The sequence below is a fragment of the Medicago truncatula genome, chromosome 6 (genome assembly GCF_003473485.1).
Source record: "Medicago truncatula cultivar Jemalong A17 chromosome 6, MtrunA17r5.0-ANR, whole genome shotgun sequence".
Taxonomy (NCBI): domain Eukaryota; kingdom Viridiplantae; phylum Streptophyta; class Magnoliopsida; order Fabales; family Fabaceae; genus Medicago; species Medicago truncatula.
Window position 1 is genome coordinate 4,307,074 of NC_053047.1, and position 24,042 is coordinate 4,331,115.

Genomic DNA, 24,042 nt, shown 5'->3' on the forward strand with positions numbered 1-24,042 from the left:
ATCTCGAATATTAACATACCAACACCATCTATCCCAGCTAGTTTTGGCATGAACAACTGCCTGATGTGGTTGTCAGCTGCATTCTCAGCTGTCAGTGTCTCACACCTGAATGAATCCATGATTCTTTTCTACGAATGTTTTTTGTTCAACAATACCAGTGATCAACTTATCCCGACTATTCCAAGGTGAGTGCAAATAAGAAAATGAACATGTCATCAAAATGAAGATTAGACCAGGATAGCAAAATCCTACAAAATTCACAATAACCATATATACATGCATATCAATTCATATATAATCATATAACATAACATATATAAGAAAATCACTTCAGACAATACACTAAACTTAATTCAAAATCCATAGGAAAGTCATACACAACTGATAAGTCACAAATTAACAACTTAAGCTATAATATTAAGCTTTTCACAAGTGGTATGATGTAAACACCCAAAACAAGGAGTCAAATTCTAGATCTTTAATCTAGAATGCTTTCAAAATAAAAACATAATCTTCCATTTAATTTTCATCTCCATCTTCATCTTCATCTTCATCTTCATTTCCGTCTTCATCTTCATCTCCATTAGCATTTTCATCATGCAAATCAGCAATTCCCGCATCAGCTTGACATTGTAGACATGGTACATCCAAATCTGAGTCGTCCACATTTAAACCTTCAACGTCTCCATTATCATCAATATTTAGCTCAGCTGACGTTCTCTTCTTTTCGGCCAATTTTGAATTAGCCATGACAAAAAGAACATCACGATCAGTTCTGTACATCATACTCTTAGAGTGGACCTAAACAAATACAAATAAGATTAGACAGCAGTAGGTATTTTACAATTCATATTTAATAGTTTTTATCATCTTACCATCTCGAACGCATCCTGAAGAGGGAAACCACCATAACAACTGCATGTCAAGCTTAATACACGAATTGCAAATTTTTGGAGCTCTGGTGGTCCATCTACTAACGATCCCCACCAAATTGGTGGAATCTCCATATCAGCCGTAATTATGGCTATTGGATGACCGAATTGATTAGCCTGTTTATCAAAATCATCAAGTTGAATTTCAATCTTAGATCTTTCTTCGTGATCGGTCACCATCCTTGTTATACAATGTTGTAGACCACGTTTAACTTTAACATCATCTCTAAATCCAGGACTATAGTGATATTGAGCGTTAAGAAAATAGCCTGCAGCATGCAAAGGGCTATGGAATTGTTTGTCCCATCTTTCATCAATGATTTTCTGTAGATGCATAAAACTAAAAAAAAAAAGTAGAAAAAAAGAATTACTTTTCGCTTTTCAAACCAAGACTACAGACCAAATGTTCGATTTAAAAAAAAAGTGATACTTGATCCTGCCGAACATATTTACCTTTCTCTTTCTATGGCACTTTTGGAAAGACTCCTCCGTATCTTATCTTTAGCTCTCTCCATATCCTCATAAATGAAACCCATCATCGGGACCACGGTTGAGTTGACCATAAGAAGCAAATTCAGCAGAGGTTTTACACCTTTATAACAAATCATAACATATTTCCAAAACTCCTTGTCCAAAATCATATCCTCTGCCCATTTCCTAGACTTCGGCTCTGCAAACTCGTTGGATGTGGACTTCCATTCCTCGGAAGTGAACATTCTTACCAAAGCTCCTTTGTTCTCGTGAATACAACATAAAGTAAAGTATGATGTTTCACTTTGATACATGCCCACTTTTAAAATATCTTTTCCTTTTGTGAAATGCCGCATTAGAGACTTGACAGAAGGGCTTACATAAATAAAGGCTATAAGATCTTGACATTTCTTAGTTATCTCTGAGTGAATAGGTATATTCGTCTCACAGTCTGCCAAAATCATCTGAATGCAATTTGTTGCACAAGGGGTCCAATACAGCCTAGTTCTTTTCTCCATCAACATCTCACCAACAGCTCTGCAGAATGGTGTATTGTCCGTCACAATTTGGACAACATTTTCTTCTCCAACCTCTTCAACAATGTTGTCCAAAATCCGAAAGAGTTTGTCAGGCGATTCCAACATATCAGTTGCATCAATAGACTTCAAAAAGAATGTTCCGTTTGGACTGTTCACTAACAAGTTTATTATGGTCCTACTCTCTGCGTCAACCGATCCATCAACCATTATGGTGCAACCTGTTACCTTCCACATAGCTCTATGTTCTTCCAAAGCTTCATTTGTCAACTTAACTTCATCCGTCAAATATTTCCCTCTAATCTCATCATAAGACGGTGGCTTAAATCCTTCGCCTTGTCTTGAAACCAAATCAAACATAGTTTTAAATTCATCACTCTGTGCCGCTGCAAACGGTATGGCATTGTTGTAGAAAAACCTTGCAATCGCTTGACATGCTTCCTCTCTTGATGTCTTCTCATTCTTTTCATCAACAACAGAGGCTTCTGAGCCAACTCGCCTTCTCTTGAAACCATCTTTAGAGCTTCGAACAACAACTTCATCATTGCCACTTGTTTTTTCGCCAACTCCAACACAGCCTTCCTCATTAATCTCTTGCAAATTGGTATGAATCTCCAACATTTCCTTCTTCACCTCATCACGCACACCCTCACAAGCTTTAAAATTTTCAATTCCAATTAAGTGACATACAAATCGGTAAAACCCGACGGTTACTACATTGTCACAATATTTACAATAAACTATATCTTGTTCATATAGTTTAGGCTTAAACGCACTATTCACCCCCTAAGTTTGCAAAAGTAGCGATTTTGGCCTCCTTTTAAAAAAAATGGCAAAAGTGACCCTCCATGTTTAGGGAAATATGCTCTTTTGACCCCTAACATAAGGGAAATATGCTCCTTTGACCCCTTATCTTTACAAAAAGTTGCGACTTTTTTTTTGGGACATATGGCGTTTTCTCAGCAATTTTGAGATGAAAGGGGCCAAAATTGTTTTTTTTTTGTTAGGGGGCCAAATCGCAACTCTTTAGAAGTTAAAGTGTCAAAAGTGTGTTTAAGCCTTCTTTCAAAAAAAAAAAAAGTGTGTTTAAGCCTATAGTTTAAGATCAAGTGAAATGCAATGCTTCAAAATAACATCAACAACATTGTTGGGTATGATCTTTTAAGGCATTGTTTGGGCATTTATAAAGTCTGAAACAGAAAGACACAGAGAACCAATCAAGAAACTCATGAATTAGGTTTAGAGTTTCAATTTTGACCCAAAAAACAATTTCTTTTTTTTTTTTGCAAATTGGGTCAAAAAATACCCATTTTCTGTTTGATCTTAAATTTCAGGATCTTACATTTAAAAATAACGAAAATGAAAATTGGTCACTGAAAAAGCAAATCAAAACAGAAAAGATTGAATTTTTAACACTAAAATAAATAAAACATACCCATGATTGTGTTGTGTGCTGTAAGAACAGTGCTTGATTCGGTTTTCCAACAAAGCCAACTGAGGATGGAACACTGTGGTTTGTTTTGGTCTACTCACTTTCCCGCTATTTCTTTATTCTCTTGTGCCATTCCCTCCAATACTTTTGTCTACTTGTAATATATTGATGATTGGGGTAAAATATCTTTTCGGACCCGTAAATATACAAATTTTTCATTTTAATTTTTTTAAAATTTTCGTTCCACTTTTAATATCTATAAAATTTGAAGTATTTGTCTAATATGTGCAACATTGTACATGTTAAAACAACTAATAGTAATAATTATTTTTTTGGAAAACAACAATTATTTATTCAAAAGTTTTATCTTTAATATTAAATGTGCAAGTTCAATACAAAATTTCTATTTTAAACTTCTTAACATGTGTAAATTTGCGCATGATAGAAAAACTCAATTTTTTCTTTGGTACAAGTAAAACCCAATTTATAATCATCATTTTTTGTCCTTAATTTTAAGTTAATTAATGTGTAACATTTGTATTTTTTAGCGAAATTGTGTAGAATATTGTAAAAATCTCTACCAAAAAACTTAGTTTTTTTCAACAAAACATGAATTAAATATGAACGGGTCGTAACTCCCGTTTAAGAGGAAAGGATAATTAACTATTGTTTGGGGTACTTTTGAAAATTCAAGGTGCTTGTGGGCAATATAGGTGTTTAAAGAGCAATTTTCTCACTTTAATGCCTTTAATATGTAAATATAATAGGCTATATTCAAACTTAACCTATTTTTAAAGTTAGGTAAAATGCAAATTCTGACTCGGTCCGATCTATTTTTCTTGAAAGGTCAAATGCAAATTCCGACTCGGCCTGACCTATTTTACTTTAAAGAAATTTGGAAGTATGGAGAAGTGGAAACCCTATACAACTTCATATTTCAGTAAAGTAATCTGCAAGACGATGATACTTCGGTCTTTGTTTGTCCCAAATCATCGATGTTCTTCCTTTCTTTATTGCTCAGAATCTCTCCTTTTCGTTTCTCATTACTCGGTTAGCAAAAACCAGGCTAAGAAAATGTACGTAGCACCTCTTTTTTCATGCACTCTTAAAGGTCACTTTTTTGTTTAGTTTCATGTTCTTTTCATTCACTTCAAACCCTTTGGAATTCAAACACAAACTCAAATTTTTTGTGCTATAACGATATAAATATTCTTATTAGATAGATGCATGCATACATTATATTCTTAGTATATTGTTTGTTTATGTTGATTTGCTTTATTTATGCAGGTCAAAGATTGGAAAAAAGAAGTATCATGACGTGTATGTTCGAAGCTATCCAGAATTTAGGAGTTTGGTTGAGCAGTATGTGATTCGGGGAGGTGCACCTGCAGTATCTTTTGACATATCCGACTATGTTTCTTCACGAGCCTACGGTCATATGTTGGACGAAGTAATCGCGAACAACTCAAAGTTGGGCCGACTTGATAAAATTGAACATCCAAGAAAGAAATGATCACCTCCCACAACCGATCATCACCTGTTACACTGTAAAGGAGATGGAACTTGTTTACAAGGCTATTGGATCTAATTGGAGGGCCTTTATCGCTTTACGACCATATTACAAAAGTGAGAGGAATGATGAAACATCGGAGGAGATGGACGAATTTACCATACTTTATGGGATTGTGGATCACATCAGAGAAAGATATGGGTAAGACATGGGATTTCAAATACATGACAATGATCTGGAATTCTAGAATATTGTCAGTCTTGAGAGCCGATGGAGTGGAGTGTGGGCTTGCATTATACTATAGTACCACCTAGTTTCTTCTCAGCTTGGTGTTGTTTGTTTTTGGGAGATTCAAATTTGAATTTCTCTAAATACAGAGCTTCTTCTGCTACATGTGCTTTATCTTCTTTGTGCATGTGGAATTTTGGGAAATTCTGAAAGTGTTGTGCTTGATGAGTTTTGAAGAAATTTAGTCCGTGTTGTCAATCAATCGCGAATTGCAGAAAATAGCAGATTGTTGAAATTCCGCTGCACAAAAATGCTCTACGCCGCTATAGCATTTTATTTGACAACATTTTGTAGTAAATACCGAATTGCAGAACAAATTGCTCAAATTCTACAACTTATTATAGCCGCTACTTAACAACACTGATTTAGTCTTGTCTAGGCTACAGTGATATTGCTTGAATTGAAATGCATTGTTCATCACTCTCTTTACGAAACCGGTCTACTACATTTGAGTTTCCATTTACGCTTCATCATGCTTGTAATCGTATGTTGTTCCATAAACTGGTTTTTCTTCCTTCACGTTAGGAACTCGGAAGCTAGAATTAGATATGTGACACAGCTAAAAAATACTTCCAGTTTGGATAGAATAAGTTTTAGAAATTATAGGATATGACACATCATCAGCACAATATATAGTGTAAGTTTAGTATAAAGACACAAAAATGTAACTAAAAGAGTAACAGAAGAAGAGTGCTTTCTTTTTTGTTTTGTTTTCATAGTTTTGTATCGGTTTCTTCTGTATAAAATACTAGAGTATGTCAACAGAGATCAGCTTTAATGAACTGATAATTTTTGTGAATATTGGTCTTGATGTTTACCGTTTGCAACTACGCATGTCAAGAGGATGCTTATTAACAGACGCGCTCACCTCAATCTGACAAAGGTTTGTCTGTATTGCAAGGCGAGGTTGTGGAGCATGCTGTAGGCTAATATGATAGCGCAAATCCCTTGTTACAGGTTGAGTTCGTATGAAGAATGCGTCAATTATCATGTGTGCCTTAATGGTCACATGGTTTGGATCTGCTTCCTTTTATCAATGTCTGATTCAAAAGAGGCGTATGAGAAGTAAGATATTGGTGATTCAAAGGTATTTTCTTGTACATTAAAATCCCAACGTCCCGTCTTTTATTTCTACTCCTTTTCAGTTTAACAATTTCTATGAAAACTCAAAATTAAGGCTGGAAATGTGCTATGAAGCACTAACACAGATACAAACATAGACACCAGACACGACACTTACCCGTAGACACAGGTAATTGAATGTAACTACATGTGTCTGTCCTATATAGAAAATGTGTTTTCTCGTAATTGTGACCATAAGTTTTTATTGAGATCTGGAACAACTTTCAAGAAACTTATGTTGATTTTCAACGGCTTAATCCTTCTTTGTAGGTGATTTTCAAGAAACTTACATACTATGCTTGGAGAAAACTCATGTTTTAAACTGGGAAATTTGGATCCAAAATCTTTCACTTTTAAGCAAATTATGCTGTAAAATAATAAGAGGTTTGTTTGCATAAGGTGTTCTTAATTTTACCTTCTAATGCAAAATGTTGAGTCACTATTTTTAATGTTTCAATTTTCTTTCCAGCATCATATTCAGCTTCTAGTAGACGTACGTCTACAAACATGAAAATAAACAAAGCAGAAGCTGTTTATAATTCAATGCTTAAGCTAATGCATGTATCATGTATGCAACTCCCTCAAAGTAGATGATAAGGATACAGGGGAAGAAATCAAGGTAGCAACATGATTTTTATTTTAAGCTTCATATTGTAGTTTTTGCCAAAATCACGATGATCTGCCGAGATTCCGTCAAACTAACCACCAATCCGAACATGCATCTTAGATAGAAGTATTTATACTACTAGCTTCTATTACAACAGTAATTATACACGCAAGAGTTATATCAAAAGTGGTATCCTGATAGGAATTCAGCTTCATCTTAGTAACATTATTCTCATTGTTTATCTTGAAAATTATACAGATTCAGAATAAAATGCTTTATCCTTGAGCATCCTCAGTACAGTGGAACCGAGCAGGCATCGTGGCCTTTTCACGGTACAACAGTGACTCGTTCTTTCTTTGTCTGTTTTATCAAAAACATTTAGGCATGAAGTGTATGATGGACAGGAAAAGATAAACAACAAAAATGACACAGTCACAACATTGAAATCTGTGATTGTGAGTTTGTTGAGATGATAGTTACAATTCTTTCACCATGAAAAAAGATTGAAAGGAAAACATACATACGTAATTATTCAAGATAAATCAACAATAACAACCATAAAGAGAATTGGCTTACATAGAAGAATTCATCAGCAAGTAACAAACATACAGATAAATCAACAAGGTCATGAACTAAGGGATTTTTACTACCTTAAGAAAGCCAAACACAATTCATAAGTCACAAATTAAAACCTTAAGCTATATAGTATTAAGCTTTTAAAAAGTACCAAGACATAAACATCAATAATAGTCAAATTCTAGGTATTTAATCTAGAAAATCTTTCAAATTTAATCAGAATCTTCCATTTGATCTTCATCTTTGTCTCTATCTTGAACTTCATCTCCAACTCCATATTCATCATACAAATCAGCAATCACGTCATGTAGAGACTTAAGATATGGAGTACCTTCACTGTTTCCATTATCCTTCAGATTTTGAAGTAGCTCAATAAACCATCTTGCTTTGTCTTCAGCCAATTTTGAATTAGCCATGACAAAGAGAGAATCATTATAAATATTTTGCCACAAAGAGTTTCTTCTCTTAGCATGGACCTAACAAATACAAATACAATTAGCATAAGCAAGTAAGTGCTATGTATTTTACAATTCACATTCAATATTTTTCTCATCTTACCATCTCAAATGCACTCCGATTATGATCACCCCCATAAGAACTGCATGTCAAGCTTAATACACGACATGCAAATTTTTGGAGCTCCGGTAGTCCCTCTCCAAAGGCGCTCCACCAAACTGATGGAACCTCATTACCAGCTGTCGTTACGGCTACAGGATGAGTCATATCGTTTGCCCATTTATCGAAATCATCAAGTTGAATTTCAATCTTAGCTCTCTCTTCGGAATCGGCCACCATCCTTGTGATACAATCATGTAGACCACCTTTAACTTCAATATCATCTCTAAACCCATTGCTATAGTGAAACTCAGGGTTAAGAAAATAGCCTGTTGCATGCAAAGGGCCGTGGAGTCGTTCGTCCCATCTTTCGTCAATGATCTCCCATAGAGGCATAAAACTAAAACTAAAACCAAAAAATCAAAAAAAGTTGAATTACTTTTAACAGTTCAATCCAAGATATCGAAACAAAAAATCAATTATAAAAGCTAATGTTGATAATGGATCCTGATGAAAATATTTACCTTTCGGTGCCACCTTCGGAAAGACCCCTTCGTATTTCATCTTTAGCTTTCTCCATTGCTTCATAAATGAAACCAGTGGCTGGTTCATCGATTGTATTGACCAAACGAAGCACATCAAGCAGAGGATTTGCGCCGTTCAAACAAATCATAACATTTTTCCAAAACTCCTTGTCCAAAACCACATCCTCAACAAATTTCCCACAACTTGTTTTCGCAAACTGGCTAGACTTCCATGCCATGGATGTGAACATTCTTCTCAAAGCTTCCTTGGTCTCATGAAGACGGTCTAAAGTTAAGTAAGTTGTGGCACAAGAAGTAATGCCTTGTCTCACCAAATCTATTCCTTCCGTAAACTTATGCAATAGAGAAATGAGAGAATCCCTCGAAGAAATAAAATCTGTAATTTTTTTACCCTTTGTAATTATCTCTTCATAAACAGGTATCTTTTTCTCATAATCTTCCAACATCATCTCAATGCAGTGTGTCGCACAAGGTGTCCAATACAACCTAGTCCTCTTCTCCATCAACATCTCACCAGCAGCTTTGAAATAAGTCGTATTATCCGTTACAACTTGAACAACATTTTCTTCCCCAACCTCTTCAACAACATCATCCATCATCTTAAACAATTTCTCAGGCGATTCCATCATATCTGACGCATCAACCGACTTCAAAAAGAATGTCCCATTCAAACTATTCACCAACAAATTCAATATACTCCTCTTCTTCTTATCAGTCCATCCATCAACCATTATACAACACCCTGTTTTCTTCCATTGAACTCTATGATGATCGTCCAAAGCTTTATTGACCAACTTAACTTCTTCCCTCAAATACTTCCCTTTAATCTCATCAAAAGACGGCGGCACAAACCCTACACCACATCTCGAAACCATATCACACATTCGAACAAACTCCATACTCTTCACCGCCTTCATTGGTATTAAATTGTTGTAGAAAAACCTCGCAATCGCTCGACACGCTTCCTCCTCATTTTTATTATCACCACTAGCTAATGCGCCATCTGTTTTTTTCTTGAAAATATCTTCAAAATCAAAACTTTCACCACCAACATTATTTCCTTTTCTTTTTTTGCCAACTTCGACACACTTTCTCCCCTCCCCCTCATCCTCATCCACCTCATCATTAACATCTTTACGACAAGCTTCACTACCATGTTCAGATCCAAGCAAGTGAATCGCAAATCTGTATAGCCCACCCGTTATTATTTCATCACAATACTTGCATTGGATTGCATTTTCACCATCAATTGAAATTCCATGTTCCCAAATTATTTCAGCATCATCTTTTGGAACTTCAATCTTAGAATCAACGGTGGCATTTTCAGAGATGGAGCCATTAGAGGTAGAAGCAGAAGCAACATAGGTTGATTTTGAACTCATTTTTAAGGTTAGGGTTAGGGTTTGAACTAGAGAGAGAAGATGAATCGAAAAATTGAACGGAATGAAGGTGAAAGAGTGATTAGGGTTAGGCTTTGTATTTAAAACGTAAAAAATCGGGTTTTGCAATCGGGTCAATAAACCCGTTTGTGCAAGATCGTAAAGTCGGAGCGATTTTACAATTCAACTAGTTACAAACCCGTGCATCCGGTCTCGGGTATGTTTATACAATGTCATAGATTTAGCCAAACAATTATGGTGTCTTAAAAATTGCTTAATAAGCTAAACTATAACAATACAAAAGCAAAGTTGGTTTGATACTTAATGGAAGCAATACATTACAAATTTAGAAAAGATCATGTTGTCATCACATCAACACAATTTTAAACATAAATTCTGAAATATGATCTTAATAAAGTACATATAAGTTTCATAAAAGCAACATGGATTCCATTGAGGGTGTTATGGAAAACTCTTTAAACTCAACATTTGTAGTATTCAATAACATGATTTGCAAGTTTAGTAACATTCAACATAGTATCATTACATGATCACTCAACTTGATATAAATTTCTCAACAACATGATTGGCATGCCAATATTTAGCTTCAATTGTTAGCTTGGAGTCAGAACTATGATATTTCTTTTCTCAAAAGTAATGATCGAACCATGTATAAAAATTTCATTACATATATTAAAATTTATTATTCTAAATTATCGAAATATATATTAGGAAGAGGAATTCAAATTTCAACTCATTCCTTAGAAAAATAATGAAGATCCAAACCTGCAATAGAAAAACTATAGAATCCCATCTTAGAAAAATCAATTCATTCCTCCGTTGATATCAACTCCGATTCATGCCATTTTCTTCCCTCAATAGCCCTTGAAAGGAGGGATTGAGCCATCCAATCTATTTCTCGTGGCCTTGTCTTTTTCTAACCCTTGCCAAGAATTCAGTAAAAAAACAAGTTCGAATTATATAATCTGAATTGTAACAACTAACAGATATGAAAATCATACTAACCATGACAACTTCATCATTATGTTTTAGGTTTGTTTCCGTCGTGTCTTAGTCGAAAAACCTTTCGAATTACTTATCGGATTGCTCAGAAACTTGTCTATAAGAATCTCGCAGAAGAGACTTGTTAAGGGACTTCTCCCCTCAAAATCTAAAATTCATCGTTTAACCCCATTTTTCATTTGCTTTATTTGATTTTTAGACTTTTCTTTATATTTTATATTTCTTGATTTTCTTTGACAAGTTTTATCTTTTTTTTACTTTTTTGTTGTATTTAAAAGCAAAATTTGCAATTTTTTTTTTTGTGGTGGTCAGGATTTGAACCTGGACCTTACATATAATATTATGTATTGTTCCTACCAACTGAGTTAAGCTCACGAGGATAAGCAAATTTGCATTTGCTGAAGTGGAAGAAGGGGTGCTTATTGTTGCTTATATATAAACATATTTCATATATATGAATCATGTTTTTTGAGTTTGGATTATATAATCCCGACGGGGTATTTTAGAAAAAAAATTAGACATGCGAGAAATGAATAGGGTAGAAAAAGTAATAGACAATAATTAAAGTTTGATCAAGTATTAGTATATTAAGAAATTATACTACAGAACGATTTATTATTTGAAATTTTTTATTACCATTTGAATTGACTTGATAATTTTAATTCCTTTATTATTTTAATTCATTTTTTCATAAAATATTTCAACATCAAATATAAGCAAAAGTTGGTAGTAAAATCGGACCCACCACAATCTAAATCTATTCACAATCAATCTATAACAACCAATCTTATCTTAATAATATACAAATTTTAATCTTACTTTAATAATATACAAACTTTAGCGGTTTTGAGTGTGGTTCATATTCGTTGGTAAATGGACACACTTTTGAGCGTAGCATAGCAGAATATTTAGAGTTGAAAGCCTTTCATGCTAGAGTCAAGTTGTAAATTGGAGTGTATAATTAAATATAAGTTTTGTCAACCCTAATTTTATTGAGGCACAATCCTCTGCAAAATGGTTTGATCTGTCCGGTGAAGACGGATGGTGGCAATGGTAACGGCACGGTGTTCCGGTGTGGTGGCGATGAAGTCTTCGCAGTGGAACGGAAGGTACCTGTAGGCACGCTAGCACTCCAGCGCTCAAGTTAGTGTTGGAAACGGGGTTGAATGTGTAAAAAGTGTAGGAAAATGAATGGTACCTTGAGGATGACGCGGAGTCATCCTTATATAGAGGCCAAATGTATGGTGTGAGATGCACGGGGCGTGCTTCAGTAAGGCAGGATGCACTGTTGCTAGCGTATTCCTTCAGGCGATGCGCCTTGGTCCGGTGGACGTTTGGTCCATGTGTCATCATAGGATTGGCCTTCTGATCGATCTGAAACATGGTTTAAGGATAAACTTTTAAATTGATAGGGTTATAGGGCTAAAGGATCGTGTTGAACAAGGTAGAGTTCAATTGTATTTCGACAATCATAGTGCTATTTATTTCGCAAAAACCCAAGTGTATCTTGTCAATAAGGACTAAACATATTGATGTGAAGTTTTAAAGTATCATAAAATACTTGCATTTGAACGAATATTACTTGAAAAAATTCATACTTATAAGAGAATGTATCAGACATGTAAATCAAGTTAGTCACCACTTTTGCTTGAATTTGTTACATGTTTCTCGGTCACCACTATTGCTTGAACTTGTTACATGTTTGTCATTGCTATGGATGACTTGTGCCCTTAGCCTCTCAGGATGTGGAACACATTCAATCATCTTCAAAGAGTATGACTCACATTTGATGATAAATTGACAGACACTCTAGCATAGCATCGCGAGTACAGTTAAAAGTACAACGTAAATAATGGAGTCGGAACTCGGCCCCTCTATTGTCAATGGCGTAGGCACAAGTACAATTCAGGGGTAAACTTGACCATAGTATTTAAACAAAACTTTGTACTTTATAACCTTAGTTTCATTACTTAATAGAACCGAATTTAGCATTCTAACAAAGTGCTTGCCAGAGTTTATGTTTTAAACTAGCATATCGAAATTTCTAACATTGTGACAAATTACATGTCATTTCAAATGCTATTTCCAGAAAATTAAAGATAAGCAACTTGTAACTATACTTTCTCGAGTATGATAATTTGTATTAACCAAATATAAAGTAAAATATAAACAACTACGAAGTATATGCAAGTTATACACAGGACCAGAGTTCCAATCCAAAATAACAAAACGATCTATTCTCAATATTCGTGTAAACTTGGCATGGAAGATAAAAGGAAATCATTAAAATGTCTTCATGGAATCTGTGGAAAACTTTCCCTGCTGTCTTTAGTAGTAGATTCTGAATCAGCTTCGACCCTAACCTAGCTTTTGCTGAGGACGTTGACCTTTGGCAACTACTGTGACTTCTATGTCGACTAAAATTGTGTCCGATTCCATAAATTCTCCTCTAAGAATACCCTTTGCAAGTTCATTTTCCGCATTTTGTTGAATCACTCGCTTCACTGGTCTAGCACCATAGTTTGGATTATACCCTAAACTTCCAAGAAGTTGAATAGCAGGTTCTGTTACTCGGATTTTCATCTTGCGGTCAGTAATTCTCTTCTGCATGTGCTCCAACTGTAATAATAAACATAAAAAGTCAGTCATGAGATGCATAATAGCATGAAAACAGTTTGGGAAAATTCTGAAAGTGCTGTTCTTGATGAGTTTTGAAGAAATTCAGTTCGTGTTGTCAATCAATCCCGAATTGCAGAAAATAGCAGATTGTTGAAATTCCGCTGCACAACAATGCTCTACAGCCACTATAGCCTTTATTTGACAACATTTTGTACTAAATAGCGCATTGCAGAACAAATTGTTCAAATTCTAAAACTTATTATAGCCACTACTTAACAACACTGATTTAGTCTTGTCTAGGCTACAGTGATATTGCTTGAATTCTTTACGAAACCGGTCTACTGTATTTGAGTTTCCATTTACGCTTCATCCTGCTTGTAATCGTATGTTGTTCCATAAACCGGTCGTTCTTCCTTCACGTTAGGATCTAGGAAGCTAGACTTCCAGTTAGGATTGAATAAGTTTTAGAAACTATAGAATATGACACATCATTGACACAATGTATAGTGTAAATTTAGTATAAAAACACAATAATGTAACTAAAAGATTAACAGAAGAAGAGTGCTTTCTTTTTTGTTTTGTTTGCATAGTTTTGTATTGGTTTCTTCTGTTTTCATGATGTTTACCGTTTGCAACTACGAATGTCCAGAGGATGCTTATTACCAGAGGCGCTCACCTCCATCCGACAGAGGTTTGTCTGTATTGTAAAACGAGGTTGTGGATCATGCTGTAGGCGCTAATATGATACCACAAAACCCTTGTTGCAGGTTGACTTCGTGTGATGAATGCGTCAATTGTCATGTGTGCCTCAATGGTCACATGGTTTGGATCTGCTCCCATTAACCATTGTCTGATTCAGAAGAGGCGTACGAGGGCTAAGATGATGATTCTAAGGTATTTTCTTGTACATGAAAAATCCCAACGTCCCGCCTTTTATTTTTATTCTTTTCCAGTTTAACAATTTCTATGAAATATCAAAATTAAGGCTGGAAATGTGCTATGAAACACCAACACAGATACAAACATAAGACACCGGAAGAACACGACAATGACATGTAGACACCGATAATAATTAAAGAAAATGAAAGTAATTGAATTTAACTACATGTGTCTATGTCTGAACCAGACGCGTCACTGATTTGAAGTGTCAGTGCTATATAGAAAATGTGTTTTCTGGTAATTATGAGAATTGGAACAACTTTCAACAGCTTAATCCTTCTTTGTAGATGTTTTAGTTGATTAAACCGACAAACTATGCTTGGAGAAAAATCATGTTTTATGTTTCAATGACTGAGAAGTGTTCATGATGTAATGTAGCATATGTGCTTAAAAATGGACACTTAATATCTTGAGGAGCATTTCACAGGTGCTGGTGAAGACAATACTCCTATAAACTAGGAAAACATACATAAGTAATTATTCCAGATAAATCAAGAATGTCATGAATTTGCAAGATCCTACAGAGTTTATAATAACCATATATATATGCATATATCAATTCATATATAATCATAATCATATAGTAATAGAACATAAATAAGAAAGCATACCATTAAACTCAAGTGAAAACCCATAAGAAAGCCAAACACAATTCACAAGTCACAAATTAAAACCTTAAGCAAGTATTAAGGATTTAACAAGTACCAAGATAAACATCGATAATAGTCAAATTCTAGGTATTTAATCAGAAACTTCCATTTGATCTTCATCTTCGTCTCCATCTTCATCTTCGTCTCCAACTCCATATTCATCATACAAATCAGCAATCACATCACGTTGAGACTTTAGATATCGAGTAGCTTCAATTTTTCCATTTCGCCAAACAACCCTTCTAGCTTTCTCTACAGCCAATTTTGAATTAGCCATGACAAAGACAGCATCATTATAAGCCTTTTGCCACAAAAGGTTTCTTCTCTTAGCATGAACCTGAACAAATATAGATACAATTAAGATAATCAGGTACTACTACTAAGTATTTTACAATTCACATTCAATATTTTTTTCATCTTACCATCTCGAAGGCACTCCGATTACGCTCACCCCCATAAGAACTGCATGTCAAGCTTAATACACGACACGCAAATTTTTGGAGCTCCGGTAGTCCCTCTCCAAAGGCTCTCCACCAAACTGATGGAATCTCAATACGAGCTGTCCTTATGGCTTCAGGGTGACCCATATAGTTCGCCCGTTTATCGAAATCATCGAGTTGAATTTCAATTTTAGCTCTTTCTTCGGGATCAGCCACCATCCTTTTTATACAATCGTGTAGACCATATTTAACTACAGCATCATCTCTAAATCTATGGCTATAGTGAAACTGAGGGTTAAGAAAATAGCCTGCTGCATGCAAGGGGCCGTGGAGTCGTTTGTCCCATCTTTCATCAATGATCTCCCATAGAGGCATAAAGCTAAAACTAAAACCAAAAAATAAAAAAAGTTGAATTACTTTTAACAGTTCAAACCAAGATATCGAAACAAAAAATCAATTATAAAAACTAATGTTGATAATGGATCCTGATGAAAATATTCACCTATCTGTGCCACCTTTGAAAAGACCCCTTCGTATTTCGTCTTTAGCTTTCTCCATTGCTTCATAAATGAAACCGGTGGCTGGTTCATCGATTGAATTGACCAAACGAAGCACATCAAGCAGAGGATTTGCGCCGTTCAAACAATTCGTAACATTTTTCCAGAACTCCTTGTCCAAAACCACATCCTCAGCAATTTTCCCACCACTTGTTTTCGCAAACTGGGTAGACTTCCATGCCTCGGATGTGAACATTGTTCTCAAAGCTCCCTTGGTCTCATGAAGACAGTATAAAGTTAAGTAAGACGTGGCACAACATGTAATGCCTTGTCTCACCAAATCTATTCCTTGCGTAAACTTATGCAATAGAGAAATGAGAGAAGCCCTCGAATAAATAAAGGTTGTAATTTTTTTACCCTTTGTAATTATCTCTTCATGAACAGGTATCTTCTTCTCATAATCTTCCAACATCCTCTCAATGCAGTGTGTCGCACAAGGTGTCCAATACAACCTAGTCCTCTTCTCCATCAACATCTCACCAGCAGCTTTGAAATAAGCCGTATTATCCGTGACAACTTGAACAACATTTTCTTCCCCAACCTCTTCAACAACATCATCCATCATCTTAAACAATTTCTCAGACGATTCCAACATATCTGACGCATCAACCGACTTTAAAAAGAACGTCCCATTCACACTATTCACCAACAAGTTCAATATACTCCTCTTCTTCTTGTCAGTCCATCCATCAACCATTACACAACACCCCGTTTTCTTCCATTGAACTCTATGATCTTCCAAAGCTTTATTCACCAACTTAACTTCTTCCCTCAAATACTTCCCTCTAATCTCATCAAAAGATGGCGGCACAAACCCTACACCACATCTCGAAACCATAGCACACATTTGAACAAACTCCATACTCTTCACCGCCTTCATCGGTATTGCATTGTTGTAGAAAAACCTCGCAATCGCTCGACACGCTTCCTCCTCAATATTATTATTATCACCACTAGCTATTGACCCACCTCTTTTTTTCTTGAAAATATCTTCAAAATCAAAACTTTCACCACCAACATTATTTGCTTTTCTTTTTTTGCCAACTCCGACACACTTCCTCCCCTCCCCCTCATCCTCGTCCTCGCCCTCATCCTCATACACCTCATCATCAACATCTTTACCACAAGCTTCACCACCATGTTCAGATCCAAGCAAGTGACTCGCAAATCTGTATAGCCCACCCATTATTATTTGATCACAATACTTGCATTGGATTGCATTTTCACCATCAATTGAAATTCCATGTTCCCAAATTATTTCAGCATCATCTTTTGGAACTTCAATCTTAGAATCAACAGTGGCATTTTCAGAGATGGAGCCACTAGTAGAAGCAGAAGCAACAGAGGTTGATTTTGAACTCATTTTTAGGGTTAGGGTTCGGCTTTTGAAACGGCGAGAGAAGATGGATCGAGATATTGAACGAAATGAAGGTGAAAGAGCGATTAGGGTTAGGGTTTGTATTTAAACCGTAAAAAATCGGGTTTTGCAATCGGGTCAATAGACACGTGTAAGATCATAAACTCGGAGCGATTTTACAATTCAACTAGTTACAAACACGTGTATCTGCACGGGTCTCGGGCATGTTTATACAATGTAATTGATTGAGCCAAATAATAATGGTGTCTTAAAAATTGCTTAATAAGCAAAACTATAACAATATAAAAAGCAAAGTTGGTTTGATACTTAAAGGAAGCAATACATTACAAATTTAGAAAAGATCATGTTGTCATCACATCAACACAATTTTAAACATAAATTCTGAAATATGATCTTAATAAAGTACATATAAGTTTCATAGAAGCAACATGGATTCCATTGAGGGTGTTATGGAAAACTCTTTAAACTCAACATTTGTAGTATTCAATAACATGATTTGCAAGTTTAGTAACATTCAACATAGTATCATTACATGATCACTCAACTTGATATAAATTTCTCAACAACATGATTGGCATGCCAATTTTTAGATTCAATTGTTAGCTTCAGCTTGACCTTGGAGTCAAAACTATGATATTTCTTTTCATCACCTATCAAAAGTAATAATCAAACCATGTATAAAAAGTTCATTACATATATCAAAATTTAGTGTTCTAAATTATCGAAATATATATTAGAAAGAGGAATTCAAATGTCAATTTATTCCTTAGAAAAATAATGAAGATCCAAACCTACCATAGAAAAACTTTAGAATTCCCACCTTAGAAAAATCAATTAATTCCTCTGTCAACCCCGCTTCATGCCATTTTCTTCACTCGGTAGCCCTTGATGTCAACATTCCTCAAAACAAAATTCTTTAAGAAGATAACACTCTCCTTATAATTGTTTAAGAGTCATCCTATCTATTTTTCGTGGCCTTATCTTTTTTGAACCCTTGCCGAGAATTCAGGAAAAAACTGGTTCGGATTATATAATTTGAATTGTATCAACACAAAGATTGGATTGGATTTGATTCAATTGTGTTTTTGCTTTACACTTGGTTGCTAGATTAATCTAAATTTCATTGATGTGAGATTTGGAGTTACCAAATTCACAAAAACCCTTTATTGGATCATCACTAAACTATAAACAAGAGACGGAAACAAATTTACTTAAACAGAGAGAAACCTATGGGATAAGAGAAGCATAAGAGGTTTACATCTTTTCATTTATTTATGATAGCCAAGGTATGAAACAAACATATTTGAAAGGAAACAACAACAAATTCTCCAACGAAGTGTTAATCACCGCTCAAGGCATACATCAAACCTATAATAATAATATAATTGTAACAAATAAATAAATAAAATAACAACTATTTTCATACCATATTTTCTACCTCATTTTTTACCCATTAAATGAAAAAAAAAATTATACAAATGTGGATGCAGGGGAAGAAATCAAGGTGGCGACATGATTTTTTTGCCAAATTGTAGTTTATGCCAAAATCATGGTAATCCTGCCACAATTCCGTCAAACTAACCACCAATCCAAACATGCACGTTAGATAGAAGAATTTATACTACTAGATTCTATTACAACAGTATTTATACTACTAGCATGAAACTGTAAATAACAGCAAGTCCAATAGAGTTATATCAAGTGTTGTCCTGATAGGAATTCAGTTTCATCTTAGTAACACCATTCTCATTGTTTACCATGAAAACTGTACAGATTAAGAATAAAATGCTCTACCCATGAGCATGCTCAATATTGTGGAACCGAGCAGGCATCGTGGCCTTTGCACGGCACAACAGTGACCCGTTCTGTTTGTTTTGTCAAAAAAAAAATATGCATCAAGTGTACGATGGACACAGCAAAAGAGAAACAACAAAAATGTCACAGTTACGACATTGATATCTGTGTTTGTGAGTGTGATAAGGCGATAGTTCCACCAATTCTTTCACCATGAAAAAAGATTGACAGGAAAACATACAGAAGTCATTATTCAACATAAATCAACAATAACAAACATACAGAGAATTGGTGATAATAGACTATCAAAATAATTGTTCAGAGAATTGGCTTCCATAGCATAATTCATAATTCATAAGCAAGTAACAAACATACGGATAAATCAACAAGGTCATGTACTGAGAGATATTGACTACCTAAAATTGATTGAAAGACACAGAACAAGATCCTCTAGCTGAAAGACTAAATAAAAAGTATATTGGTTAAAGAATTGAATTAAAAGTTTAATCTATGAAGCATGGACGCCGGACAAGACACGAACACCAACAGCCAATTTTTTTAGAAAATCACATAATCCAGGGTAATTATATGTGTCAGTGTCGTGGCGGTGTCTGACACGAGGACACGCCTTATCCGAGAAGTGTCTGTGCTTCATAGAGTTTAATACACAATGAGCAGGAGTACATAAAATTGAACCAAATATATACAAGGATAGCAAGATCCTACTTTAATTCTTTAAACACAGATTAAGATGGTAGTCAAAGTAAAGATTTTAGCAAGGATAGCAAGATCCTACAAAGTTCATAATAACCATATAGTAAAAGAACATAGATAAGAAAATCACTACAGGCATCTCATTAAACTTAACTCAAAACCCATAAGAAAGCCAAACACAATTCATAAGTCACAAATTCATACCTTAAGCTATAGTATTAAGCTTTTAACAAGTACCAAGATATAAACATCGATAACAGTCAAATTCTAGGTATTTAATCTAGAAAATCTTTCAAATTTAATCAGAATCTTCCATTTGATCTTCATCTTCCATTTCATCATCTTCATCTTCGTCTCCATCTTCAACTTCATCTCCAACTCCATATTCATCATACAAATAAGCAATCACATCATGTAGGGATTTCAGATTTGGAGTACCTTCAATGCTTCCATTATCCTTCAGATTTTGAACTAGCTCAACAAACCATCTGGCTTTCTCTTCAGCCAATTTTGAATTAGCCATGACATAGACAACATCATTATAAGTTTTTTGCCACAAAAGGTTTCTGTTCTTAGCATGGACCTAAACAAATTCAAATACAATTAATATAAGCAAGTAAGTGCTAGGTATTTTACAATTGACATTCAATATTTTTTTCATCTTACCATCTCAAATGCACTCTGATTACGCTCACCCCCATAAGAACTGCATGTCAAGCTTAATACACGACACGCAAATTTTTGGAGCTCTGGTAGTCCCTTTCCGAAGGCGCTCTGATGGAACCTCATTACCAGCCGTCATTACGGCTACAGGATGACCCATATCGTTCGCCCGTTTATCGAAAGCATCAAGTTGAATTTCAATCTTCGCTCTTTCTTCAGGATCGGCCACCATCCTTGTTATACAATCATGTAGACCACCTTTAACTTCAATATCATCTCCAAATACATCGCTATAGTGAAACTGAGGGTTAAGAAAATAGCCTGCTGCATGCAAAGGGCCGTGGAGTCGTTCGTCCCATCTTTCGTCAATGATCTCCCATAGAGGCATAAAACTAAAAACAAAAAATAAAAGAAAAAAATTCAATTACTTCAAACAGTTCAAACCAAGATATCGAAACAAAAAAATCAATTATAAAAACTAATGTTGATAATCGATCCTGCTGAAAATATATACCTTTCTATGCCCCCTTTAGAAAGACCCCTTCGTATTTCATCTTTAGCTTTCTCCATTGCTTCATAAATGAAACCGGTGGCTGGTTCATCAATTGAATTGACCAAACAAAGCACATCAATCAGAGGATTTGCACCTTTCAAACAAATCATAACATTTTTCCAAAACTCCTTGTCCAAAACCACATCCTCAACAAATTTCCCACCGCTTGTTTTCGCAAACGGGCTAGACTTCCACGCCTTCGATGTGAATATTCTTCTCAAAGCTCCCTTGGTCTCTTGAAGACGGTCTAAAGTTAAGTAAGTTGTGGCACAAGAAGTAATGCCTTGTCTCACCAAATCTGTTCCTTCCGTAAACTTATGCAATAGAGAAATGAGAGAATCCCTCGAATAAATAAAACTTGTAATTTTTTTACCCTTTGTAATTATCTCTTCATAAACAGGTATTTTCTTCTCGTAATCTTCCAACATCATCTCAATGCAGTGTGTCACAAGGTGTCCAATACAACCTAGTCCTCTTCTCCATCAACATCTCACCAGCAGCTCTGAAATATGCCGTATTATCCGTCACAACTTGAACAACATTTTCTTCACCAACCTCTTCAACAACATCATCCATCATCTTAAACAATTTCTCAGACGATTCCAACATATCGGACGCATCAACCGACTTCAAAAAGAACATCCCATTCACACTATTCACTAACAAGTTCAATATACTCCTCTTCTTCTTATCAGTCCATCCATCAACCATTACACAACACCCTGTTTTCTTCCATTCAACTCTATGATGATCTTCCAAAGCTTCATTCACCAACTTAACTTCTTCCCTCAAATACTTCCCTTTAATCTCATCAAAAGACGGCGGCACAAACCCTACACCACATCTCGAAACCATATCACACATTCTAACAAACTCCTTACTCTTCACCGCCTTCATCGGTATTGCATTGTTGTAGAAAAACCTCGCAATCGCTCGACACGCTTCCTCCTGAATATTATCACCACTAGCTAATGACCCATCTCTCATTCTCTTGAAAATATCTTCAAAATCAAAACTTTCTTCATCAACATCATTTCCTTTTCTTTTTTTGCCGACCCCAACACACTCACACCCCTCCTCCTCCTCTTCATCCATCTCACCAACATCTTCATCACTATCAATTGAAATTCCATGTTCCCAAATTTTTTCAGCATATTCGTTTGAAACTTCAATCTTATAATCAACATTATCATTTTCAGAGATTGAACCACTAGGTGTAGAAGCAGAAGCAACAGAGGTTGATTTTGAACTCATTTTTAGGGTTAGGGTTTGAAACAAAGAGAGAAGATGAATCGAGAAACTGAATGAAATGAAGGTGAAAGAGCGATTAGGGTTACGGTTTGTATTTAACTGTAAAAGAAACGGGTTTTGAAATCGGGTCAAAAAACCCGTTTGTGTAAGATCGTAAACTCGGAGCGATTTTACGATTCAACGAGTTTCAGAGTAGAAGATGAATGAAGCTGGAATGTCGCGCGCGGGAAATTGTAGCGCGGGAAATATATAAGGTATTTATTTTTTTGCTTTTATATATTTATTTAATCCTGCAAATAGGTGTTGTTTGAATTTTGGTCCCTGAATGTACTAATTATTTTAAATTATCACCGTAAAATTTAATCATTTGAAATTTAGTTCTTCAGATCATAATCTCGTTGAGTTGGCAATGATTAGTTAACGTGTCTAGTGTTAATTGGGATAAGTGGTTGTTGACTCATATTTTTTACTTGAGTGGACAAAAATACCCTTAATAAATTCGGAACATGATGAAAGCACTATTTTTCCCTTGTCTTCTACACCTTTCTTTTTCTGTTATAGCAAAAAAAAAAAAAAAAGGAAAAATAACAACTAGACCGATTTGACTCAAACTGGCCGAGTCACTGATTTTTTACCGATTCATGCCGGCTCTGATCGATTCTCATTGGGCCAATCACATGGCCGATCTGATTTCCTGCTCGACCCGGTCTACCCATCGGTTCCAGTCCGATCGGTTGGGTCGAGCTGAGTTTTAAAACTATGCTTGCAAGTGGGCGGTGGACTTGATCCCCTTGTATTAATCGATTATTGAATCGAATACCGAGTTTTCAAAAAAAAAACTTTATTATTTTAATTTATTTTTTATATATTATTTTAAATTCGACCTCGGGGTGCATTAGGGTGCAATCCCTCGTCCTTTTAACATGGATTGTCTTTTAGTTAGTTAGTTAGTTAGTTACGCCTCGGTAGTGATCCCCATGCGACTCATTGACTTTACTCCACCTATACACCTGATCATATCTATCGACTATTAGAACCCAAGTAATGAATCCAAAGAATTGTTGGATACTTGGATCATTAGGCTTGACCTTGTCATTGGCAGGTCATGTGTTTTGTTATATGAGTATGAGAATGAAATTTCAGATAGAGGTCTATCTAGTCGCAAGATGGTGTCCGAAAGAGCAAGTATTGAACCACCCTTGAATTTGTGGATTCTTAACGCATTGTGGATGAAACTCACCCATTGAAAGCATTTGTTCTAGAGTTCCAATGTGAAGAGAGAGGAGGTGTATAAACCTGTCAATGACTTTATGGCGGGAGATAAAGGAAAAAGGCGATCGAGTTGAAGAAGAAGGCAAAGGAGGACACATGACCTGGTGGTTCTTCATTCATGAACTTGGACAAACTGATTAAGGAGGTCTTGCTTAAACATAATTAACAAGTTCAGATATAGAACTATAGGTATGAGGATTCAAAGTAAAATGTTGTAGAATTTGAGGGACATGACT

General features: G+C 35.3%; 5 protein-coding genes across 5 annotated transcripts; all 5 read right to left on the bottom strand.

Annotated features, from left to right (window-relative positions):
* Positions 1-313: 313 nt before the first annotated feature.
* On the bottom strand, positions 314-3,518 carry LOC112422512 (uncharacterized). Its single transcript, XM_024785498.2, has 4 exons — positions 3,375-3,518; positions 1,386-2,595; positions 876-1,272; positions 314-801 (listed from the first exon to the last, which is right to left on the bottom strand). The coding sequence occupies exons 1-4, from the start codon at positions 3,376-3,378 to the stop codon at positions 520-522; spliced, it is 1,893 nt and encodes a 630-aa protein (XP_024641266.1). The 5' UTR covers positions 3,379-3,518; the 3' UTR covers positions 314-519.
* A 3,947-nt stretch (positions 3,519-7,465) lies between these two features.
* LOC112422678 (uncharacterized) lies at positions 7,466-8,431 on the bottom strand. Its single transcript, XM_024786021.2, has 2 exons — positions 8,033-8,431; positions 7,466-7,950 (listed from the first exon to the last, which is right to left on the bottom strand). Exons 1-2 carry the CDS (start codon positions 8,423-8,425, stop codon positions 7,687-7,689), a joined length of 657 nt encoding a protein of 218 aa, XP_024641789.2. The 5' UTR covers positions 8,426-8,431; the 3' UTR covers positions 7,466-7,686.
* Positions 8,432-8,549: 118 nt separating this feature from the next.
* Positions 8,550-9,956, bottom strand: LOC120575856 (uncharacterized). Its single transcript, XM_039826585.1, has one exon. It carries the CDS (start codon positions 9,954-9,956, stop codon positions 8,550-8,552), a length of 1,407 nt encoding a protein of 468 aa, XP_039682519.1.
* A 5,165-nt stretch (positions 9,957-15,121) lies between these two features.
* Positions 15,122-17,544, bottom strand: LOC11422074 (uncharacterized). The gene is made up of 3 exons (XM_024786022.2): positions 16,127-17,544; positions 15,607-16,009; positions 15,122-15,521 (listed from the first exon to the last, which is right to left on the bottom strand). The coding sequence occupies exons 1-3, from the start codon at positions 17,542-17,544 to the stop codon at positions 15,276-15,278; spliced, it is 2,067 nt and encodes a 688-aa protein (XP_024641790.2). The 3' UTR covers positions 15,122-15,275.
* Positions 17,545-20,253: 2,709 nt separating this feature from the next.
* On the bottom strand, positions 20,254-21,737 carry LOC112422446 (uncharacterized). Its single transcript, XM_024785327.2, has 3 exons — positions 21,245-21,737; positions 20,734-21,122; positions 20,254-20,650 (listed from the first exon to the last, which is right to left on the bottom strand). The coding sequence occupies exons 1-2, from the start codon at positions 21,712-21,714 to the stop codon at positions 20,759-20,761; spliced, it is 834 nt and encodes a 277-aa protein (XP_024641095.1). The 5' UTR covers positions 21,715-21,737; the 3' UTR covers positions 20,254-20,650; positions 20,734-20,758.
* Between the last annotated feature and the right edge of the window lie 2,305 nt (positions 21,738-24,042).